At 32.2% G+C, this 10,254-nt stretch overlaps 1 protein-coding gene across 1 annotated transcript; it reads right to left on the bottom strand.

Moving 5' to 3' along the window:
• On the bottom strand, positions 1,626-2,980 carry LOC104766949 (protein DELETION OF SUV3 SUPPRESSOR 1(I)). The gene is made up of 3 exons (XM_010490921.2): positions 2,889-2,980; positions 2,641-2,773; positions 1,626-1,964 (listed from the first exon to the last, which is right to left on the bottom strand). Exons 2-3 carry the CDS (start codon positions 2,732-2,734, stop codon positions 1,834-1,836), a joined length of 225 nt encoding a protein of 74 aa, XP_010489223.1. The 5' UTR covers positions 2,735-2,773; positions 2,889-2,980; the 3' UTR covers positions 1,626-1,833.

Here is a 10,254-nt window from a genome sequence, read left to right as displayed (position 1 = left end):
TTTTTTTTTTTTTTTTTTTTTTTTTTTTGGCATGACAGACTACCTGCCTTGTTGTAATTAAGTGAACGAGGAACACAATTTACCTCTTACTCAAACCATTATACAAGTTTGTCTCCATAGCCTCTTCCAGCATCCTCACTTGCCTTTTCATCTTCTCTTCAATACTGAATTCTATTGTGAACCAGTCTGAATAAATCTCAACACCCATAATCCACAAACTTTTTTGTTTGAATGGTGATTCTGAAAATGAAAACGTATTAATTAAATTGTAGTTCTGATTTCATAGTTTGAAGGGTTAAAAATAGTGATAAGGCTTGTCTAAAGCAATTAAGCAAGTAGCAGAACTCACAAATATGTCATCCTCTCTTGTAACATCGAGTGCTAAAACCATTTCCATTGAGGAGTTGTTAGAGCATATATCTAACCGATAAAAAATTTATAAAATGAAAACGTAAGAAAAATATAATATAAACCCTTAAGAAACTACATTAACGGTAAGAACTAAGAAGATTTGCATTCGAGGGAGAGTAAAAGGGTGCAAAGGAAAAGGAAAACCAATACTGATACATGCCCAACGATGCAATCCATAACAAAGTACCAGATCATAACAAAAATACGAGATTTCCAAAATGTGGAGACCTGTCCTTTTACATTCATTCTTCTGACCTCATTTCTTCTCACCATTCTCAAGCTCCAGATCATAACTATGCTCTAACTTTGGCTGGGAGTTTACTTGCCCAAAACAGTAGAAGATCTGGTCATCCATTTGTTTCTGCCTTTCTGGAACAGTAAGGGCAGAGTTCCACTCCAATACAAAACGGAAGAAGACCTTAATATAGCTCTTGACAACTGCTACCACTTCAACCACAATGAGTAATCTCCAATTATGGGAATAGGATGCCCTCTTATCTCTTATCACTTTATGAATCCGAATCAATGCAACCCCACACCACTTTTGGAAAGATGGTTGGAGAGGAAACAGAGGTGAAACGGTTTCACTCTTATCAATGAAAAAATCTTTCAAAAGGCACTCTTCAGCTTCAAAAACAAGTACACATATCTCCGTAACAGAAGTAAAGGAACTTGTAAGCACAATGAGCACCCAAGATATCATACACCATATTTGACATTAGAGTATCGCCGACAACTTTGTCACGAACATATCTTCCTGTTCTGGCTACCCTTGTATTTAATGATTTAACTGAGAAATCTAGAAAATTTCCAAAGACCATTCAAGCAAGACAGGAACTGGGGGATACTCTCTGTGATCATTCTTAAAAATTGTATCCTTGATCGATCAATCCTACACAAGATCATGCCATGACGACGAAGGAGACGATGAGTGTTAGAAAGAAACAATAGTGGTTCTCCATTGTTTCTTTCATGTGACATACAACAACTATGTCTGTGATTGTTTTTTCTCTACCGTATTTTGTGATGTTTATAGATCTCAGTTGATGGATAAAGGATTTAAGGTTCCTGTCAAAACAAAGTTTGAAGGATTCTTTTGTGGTCTAATTTGTCATTTCGAATGTCTTTTATGCTCGGTATTTATTGAGAAGATGATTTTATGAGAAAATTCTCTACTCGGCAGGTGTTTTGTGAAAAGATGGCGATTACTAAAATATTACCAGTTCAAGTATATCATCATCAAAGATAAGAAATTTGCATTCAAGGGAGAGTAAAAAAGTGCAAAGTAAAAGGAGAAACCAATACTGATACATGCCACTATTAAACCAAGGATGCAATTCAAACTGAGCACCGGATCATAACAAAAAAGACGAGATTTCCAAAATGTGGAGACCTGCCCTTTTCACATTCATACTTCTGACCTCATTTCTTCTCACCACCATTCTCAAGCTCCTTCCTTAACTGACGCGAGAAGTCGTCACTGACATCATCATCATCCCAGTCATCTTCCCACTGTTGGCTAACTTCCTTCACTTCCTCTTTCTCCAGCCAATCTGCCAAACATAAGAAAATATCCACTTAAGACCATAAAAACGACGCTTAAGTGAGGCCCATTCAACATCAGAATTACGCAACTCAAACAAATACAATAGAGACTTCCTTTATCAGTTCTTTCAATACAACTACTAGTTAAATCTGAAGACTCAATTAAAACTCAGAACCTGATCATCAAGTAGCACAAGACATAGTGCAGAATCAAAAGGAATCCGAAAACCAAAATCAAAATAGCCGTAGCCTCAGCTAAACTCTAGAGGATCCCAACTCTCTCCAAGCTACTCAAAGCCCCCAAATAAATTCCCAATTCCCAATTCCCTATTAACACTAAACCTAATAACCAATCAGTAGCTGATAGAACTGGTCTTTAATCAGTGAAGTTTATGAGAGATTGTAGCTTCATCATCGTAGCTTCACACCGCAAAGTGACATCAAACAGATCCGTTTTCACAATCAGAACTACTAAACTTCATAACAGTAGCGAACCATCTTTATCAAATTAGGTTAAATCTGAGGACTTGCAAAGCATAATCTGTTAAAATCAAAAGAAATCGTAGCCATACGAAGCCTTTACCTATACACCAAAACCTAATCACCAATCAATTCCTAATTACATCCATCCATGAATTTCAAAATCAAAGAAGCAGCGAGTGAAAATTAAATATAAAACTTCACCTTCGTTGATTTCGAATTCCTCGAACTCATCGTCGTCCTCGAACAGATCCACCTTGACAACTTCAGCAGTCGCCGCCTTCGGTTCTGCCGCCATAGTTACAGATGTGTAAAGCAACCGAACAGATCGAGAAACCTAAGAAGAAGAAGAAGAAGAAGAAGAAGAAGAAGAAGATCACGAAACTCGATTAACAAATTTCCAAGTAATTTAATCGAAAAATCATTGAATTGATAACGATGAAAACCCTAACCTTTCTCAGAGCTTTGATGAGAGCGTATGCGAGAGAACTTGTATTGTGTTGTTAATAGAAGAAGCTTATGTTATACCGAGTTTTCTTTTATTTATTTATTTTTTTCCATTTTTTTTACTTCACCGAGTTTCCTTTATGTGATTTGTGAATTCGTAAAATTTCGAAGAATTCCGTATTTTCTTTTAATTGTTGAAATTAGATAGATAAAATTGAATTATTTAACTTTTTTTAAAAAGGATGATATTAGATATTAATTTTGGTAATTTATATTATTTTATAGTGTTAACAGAAACAAGAAAAAAAACAATTTATTTTATAGTCATATATATAAAAGTAAGGTTTCACTCTTGATTCATTTAGCATTTAATTTTTTAAAGAAAATTTATTTTTAATTAAACAAAAATGTGATAATACATATTAATCTATACTTTAAACCTATATTTTACTACTAAATTATATCTGAAATTACATAAATTATGAATTGACTATTTTTTTTTCATTCATTTTATTCAAACACACTATAAATTAAAATTGTAACTCCTCTAATAATTTATTTTAGAATGTAACTTTCATCTTTTGAAATCCTATAAATAACCATTCTCACATCATCATCCATCGTATCTCAAATTCTGAATATTTTCTTTGTTTTGTTTATATTCTTGCATGGATTCAAAAATCATAGTAAAAATGTAATTATATATTTTGTTAGATTTCATCACTTGAATCCTATTAATAACCATTCTCACATCATCATCCACCATATTTCAAATTCGAAATATTTTGTTTGTTTTGTTTTTGTTCTTGAATGAGTTCAAAACTCATGGTAAAAGTGTGATTATATATTTTGTTAGATTTATCTTATATTTTGTGCAATTTTTATTTCTTTATTTTTATGTATTTCTTCCTTCCTTCTTTGTCTTCTTATTATTTTTAATTTTCAGTTACATATGTATAATAAATTATTTTAGAAATGTAACTTTTATCCCTTGAAATTCTATAAATAATTATTCTCACATCATCATCCACCGTATCACAAATTCTAAATATTTTCTTTGTTTTGTTTATGTTCTTGCACATGTTCAAAACTTATGGTAAGAGTGTGATTATATATTTTGTTAAATTTATATTATATTTTGTTTAATTTATTTCTTTGTTTTTATGTATTTTTTCCTTCTATCTTTGTCTTCTTATTATTTTTAATTGGTGGCTGTAAAAACAATTTTTCATTCTTTCTATATTGGTCCATTTAGCATTTAATTTCTAAAAATAATATTTATTTTTAATTAAATAAAAATGTAATAATGTACATTAATCTATACATTTTTTTACGTCAAAGTACATTAATCTATACTTTAAATCTACACTTTTCTACTAAATTGTAACTGAAATTACATAAATTATGAATTGACTATTTTTTCCATTCATTTCCATTCAAACACACTATAAATTATAATTGTTTTTATGTATTTTATCCTTCCTTCTTTTTCTTTTTATTATTTTAATTTTCAATTACTTATGTATAATAAAATTTTGGTGGCTGTAAAAAATAATTATCGATGCAAATTCAACAATACTAATTTCAATCAAAGCCCAATGAGAGAATCAAGCTAAAGAAATCATTTTTATTCATGTATATTTATTTTATTTTTAAAGGTATGCAATGTTTTACCAAAATAAACTATTATAATAGAATTATTAAATCAAAATTTTTAACTCTCTTACCTCCAAAAAATTTGTAATACATTAGCTTTTTTGTGTGATTTGAATAAATAAAGTGTATAAACTAAAATGAATTAACATAACTAATACAAAAAACTGCGTATATGCGAAGGATATTAACTAGTATAGAAGAAAAGAAGGCCGAGAAAGAATTTGAAATGCAACCAGTACATTAGATTGATGTCGAATAACTCTTAATCTTTCGAGAATCCTCTTATCCTTGATTCGTCTAATCATTCATTTTTATCGATAATTGTTTATATTTGTAACGCCTTGACCGTCATCTTATTTAGTGGGCCCTCTTTCCACTCTCGACCTTTGATCGCGGCTCGTGGGTCCTTGCATATACGACGGCCGGTTTGTTATGTTCGGGAGGCTTTAAAGACTTGTTTACCGTCCATAAAAATCATCACATGATATTTTCGTGTGTTTTGTTCTCACTCGCACAATTTCTACTCCCAACCTGTGGGTCCACCTTACTTGTAACGCTCTGACCGTCACCTTGATTAGTGGGCCCCATTTCTATTCCCGACCTGTGGATCCACTTTGCTTAGTGGATCCACGTCCAATCGCAGCTCGTGGGGACTGTTTTGCTATTGTATTAGAGTATGAAATCAGTAATTTTATCATTTTATTTTGTTTTCTCCATCAAATCTAAATAAATCTCATTTCAGTCTCATATCAATAATGCACATAATAAGAGATCAATCCAAAAATTGTTGACTCTTACACGGTATTTTCATTTCCAAACTCTTTCCATTGATAATGTCCAATTTATTGGAATACGCGGATTTCTCAGTTTTAGGTTGTTGATCACAGTCGTTCACCACTTGGATTTGATGGAGAAAAAAGTTGGCTTTCAAATAGTACTATGTATACATATCTACTAGAATTTGATTTTATGTATTGTATTACAACATGTAACCAATAAGCTAAGCTTTTCATTGAGTTTGGTGGTTTTCAATAAAATCCATATAAGTGTTATTGAGTTATATATATATATTAGGATAGTACCCGCGCTACGCCGCGGGATTGTTTGTTGTTTTATTATTTTTAATTATTTTGTGGTTAATTTTTGTTATAGCGTTTTTAATTAAAAATCATTTTTTGTTTTTGAACAACAAACTAAAAATCATTGTTAATATTGATTTTAACAATGTTCATTTGTAATATTTTTGTTTTTAAGTTTTTGTCATTAAATTTTGGTGGTTTTTTAAAAAATTATTTTTGCGAAATCTTAAACTTAAATGAATTTTGTTTTTCTTCTTATATTAGGATGCATTGGTGGACCATTATTATTGCTAGATGTTTGGTTGATTTAAATGAAATCAACTTTGATGGTTTCTATTGATTATGCTTTTTATTATTTGGTAGAACAGCTAAATCGTATTGTGTATGTATTGTAGAATACATACTTGTACTTAAAAGAAGGGTTTTTTATATAATATTACAGTCAAGAAATGAGATTTTAAATAGGAAAATATTTTTTTTGGAATAGCTGGGATGTTATTTTTCCTGACTTAATTTTTTTTATTTTCTTGGTAATCTTCACCTGCATTTTATTTTTGTTTAATTTTGGTTAGTATTGTGGAAATTTAATGGGTAAATTATTATTTTTGTGTTTTTCTTTGGTTTGGAAATACATGTGTCTTTGTATCGAAGATTGTCCAAATCAATTCTGGCTCCAAATTGACTCAAACCTCCTACCACCCCATAGAACAATTCTGAGTTTAGCTTTGCGAGCATGTTTGTAGTTCACCTTTCCCTGAAATAATAATATCAAGCAAAAGTTGAGTTCTCGCTACCATCAAAGGGTGACCTTGAAGATCGTATTATTTATTCCACCAAAAGGGTCACTTTACCCCACGCCAACACTTGTTTGCATCTGAAAAGGCATATGCCGACAATGGATTCGTTACAGAGAGGAAGGTTATCACTAAACTCAATAGGTACTGAGGTGTAATTGCACGCAGCAAGTTACACAAAAAAGGCAACGAAAAATAAATTACATATATAATAGTGAAGCGAAGTATAGTAATGATTGCTACCTTAATACTAACATCTCTTCTTTCTCTAATTTAAAATGAAGTCTGTCAAAACTGTATTTGTGACACCATTTGTTCCTGATACGTTATGGCAGGGCAAATAAACCGACCTGAAGCTGAACCATATTCCATCTCGCCAGTCATTGCGCTTGTGCTAGAGGACCATGATTCCAGACGTTTCTGCATTTTCTCTTCATCATGATGCATTTCCTTCTGCCTTATCCTTATTTTGGCTTCTATAACCCATTGCTCTTCCTTCAAAAGGATACAGTGATTTGAAGAGAGAGTGAGTGTTGGCTTAAACATACTCATTCTATAACATGACCGGTTTCCGTATGTATAGCGAAAGATCTGCAACATTTCATTGTTCATTCATATCTGTAAAACAAAAACAACAATGGAATTCATCAAACTCGATAATCAAACAAAATGCCATAAAACTTGATTGTTCGAATCTTCATACTATGATACAACTGAAGCTCAACTGATACCAAACAAGAAATTTACAAAATGCAAAACACTCTCATGACATAACCAATTGGATCCAAACAACTTAACAAGATTCTTCGAAAGGACAAAAAGGATGGTAATCCCTTTACTTAGATAAGAGATTATTTTGAAAACGTTGTCTCTTATCTCTCTCTCTCTCGTTGTAACATCCACGAACCAAATTGGGGATTTGGGGGGTGGGTGTCGATCGACACCAAGAGGAGTGTCAATCGACACCAATGAATTCTGGTTTGACCAGATTGTTTTAATTGTCGATTCTGGTTTGGTTTGATTTAATTGGGTTTTCTAAACCATGTATATAAGCGGAGGAGCGACCCATGTTGAGGGTTTTGAGTGTTTTGTCGCCGTTTGAGTGAGGAAAAGAGAGAAAGGGGAGAGAGATTGTGGGTTGAGATTTTTTGGGCTTGTTCTTGGTGATTTTTGGGAGATATGTTCCTGTGGAGTGGAGATCTAGAGCTAAGGACGAAGGAGAAGCTTCCTAAGGTTTGGGATTCGTCATCTTTCGGTCAGAATCTTCCTGCAAAGAGGTGAGTGCATGACCATGGCTGATCTAAGCCTGAGAATCCTTTGTTTTGGCTTGTTTGATTGTTGTTTGTGTTGTATTCTTGTGTCTTTGTGGTTGGTTGTGGGTTTCTATGAGTTTCCAAGAGTTTTGGATGAGTTCCGAACGATTTGGAGGATTTGGGAAGCGGTTCTTCGACTTTCGGCTTCGTTCAGAATGGGTTGCAGAGTCCGTGTCGATCGACACCAAGGAGGTAGTGTCGATCGACACCAAGGTGGTGTCGGTCGACACCCATTTCTGTCAGCAGCGCTGATGTCTGTTTTTTCTTGGTTTGTCTGTGTTTAGTTGTTATTTGTTAAACATTGGTTTCTCGGATGCTTGTGTGTATAGCCCAATAGATGGGAGGATTGCCTCACTAAATATTTGTGTTAATACTTACGCATCTCAATTGTTGTTTGATGTGTGCAGGTATGTGACGTGGAATCATGGCGATTAGGAGGAGGATGATCTAGGGTCTCGTTTGTGTGATGTTGGTTATATTATTTATGTTGGAACCTTGGTTAGAGTTATCTTAGGTTGTTGGATAGAATGGTTAGGAATGTTATTGTACTGATGATGTATTGTTTCTATATTATTGGTATGTTTCCGCTGTGCATAATGATTGTTGTTGGTTTAATGTTGAGTTGTGGTTTGGGTTGGTTTAATTAAGTAGTATGGGATACTTATATATTGTATTTATTATTATATTATATATTTAGAAAAAAATGGGTCGGGTTGTTTCACTCGTAATGCTTTTGATTTGGTGTGTTGGTTCAGTCGTCTCTTTGGTTATCTATTTCTGCTTCGATTTGATGAAAACAAAGATGCTTCGAAAGGACAAAAAAAAAAGAGAGGGTTAAAAAGGAGAAGCACTTGTTGACACCAGCGGTTAGGAAGGAGATAAAAGGCAACAAGAAGGCGAGGATTAAGATAGTGTGGAAGAGAATTTTGTAAGGGATGAGACGAGATGCGACTTTGATCGAATTAATAAACTCATTGCTGCTCAAAATCATAATGCTTATCATGGTAGACAATATTTAAAGATTCATCCTTCATCGTGCAGCCCCACAATCGTAATCAGATCAATCAAATCAAATAAACCCCTAATTCCACCAAATCTCCAACGAAAAAACATTTCCTCCAGATGACGTGTTCACAGATCTCAAACCCTTTTTCTTATGATCCAACTTGCAATTTCTTGGCTGACTTGTATTAATTCTCTTAATTTGATTGGCAACCAATTTTAACTGATGTGTCAGTTCCTACTTCAACCAAAAAGCTCATGTGTCAATATAGGAAAGAAACACCTTTATCTTTTATTTTATTGATATATATATATGGTAAAATCCCTTTTGAAGTGATTTTTTAACAACCTAATAGATCAGCTCATCTTCTCTTACCTCTATTTACCACAGAACACAAAGATCTTTTAACGATTGGATTCTCTTCAGAATTTTTGGACACAGTCTTAGGGAAGCAAAAAATCAATTCCGCCGAATATCTCCTTTCCACACAGAGTTTGAATCTCTTATTTGGACGATGAAATTTCTACTCTTAAAAAATGATGCATCAAGTCTTTAAAACTGACTGTTAAAACATCATTCAAATGATTGCAAGAACAGAGGAGTACAAAATTTCTCTACGAAACTAAAGAAATTCAGTGAATTTAGGAGTTTATACGTTTTATTACTATATCCCCTCATGAATTCTATTGTTATTTCTAAAGCCGACCATATGGCCATATTATTTTAGATCATTTTAGTTTTTTTGGTTATTCTATTTTTTGTGTGATTAGTTTAAGTAATAATATAATCGTTTAAAATTATAAAAAGTTAATAAATAGGAAAACATTAATCATACGATTTGTATGAAATACATAAGAACACAATGGTATTAAAAAATAAAAATATCTATATTTTTTTTATAGATCATCACAACTTGAATTACTAATATTTATCAAAAAAATATATAAATCTTTACGAATAAGAATTTCAACCATAAAAATCATAATTTATATTTTGTTTCTACTTATTATTATCATTATTATTATCCAAATTCCAAATAAACAATATTACGGTTTCCAATAACAACAAAAAATGAAAATCATAATCTAACTTTTTTTTTAAATAATTTTTTTTTTTGGATGTTGAGAAATATAAATATTATATTTTAAAAATCCGAAACTTTAACGATTTCACATTTAAAAAAGTTATAGAAACTTTTCAGTTTTCTTCCAACTGGTGGTAACAGATTATAGTTTTACAATTTTCACTACCATTATCATATTTTGATATTAATTCTTTTTTTTCATTTTTGCAACTTACAATTTATTGTGTTTGACAAAATTCTGAATGCAAAAATTATGTCTTGGCAAGTGTCATACGGATTCTGATTATACTCACTCTCTGGTCAAATGCATTAAACATCAAAGGATAACATATTGCGTAATGAGGTAACAATTATTTATTTTTGGAATAAAAATGTTTTCAATTTAAAATAAGTGGATGAGGAGTGTTAAGATTTTTAGATGACAACGCACACCAACGTAAGA

The sequence above is a fragment of the Camelina sativa genome, chromosome 19, assembly GCF_000633955.1.
Source record: "Camelina sativa cultivar DH55 chromosome 19, Cs, whole genome shotgun sequence".
In the NCBI taxonomy this organism is placed as follows: domain Eukaryota; kingdom Viridiplantae; phylum Streptophyta; class Magnoliopsida; order Brassicales; family Brassicaceae; genus Camelina; species Camelina sativa.
This window is presented reverse-complemented; position numbering and strand designations above follow the sequence as displayed.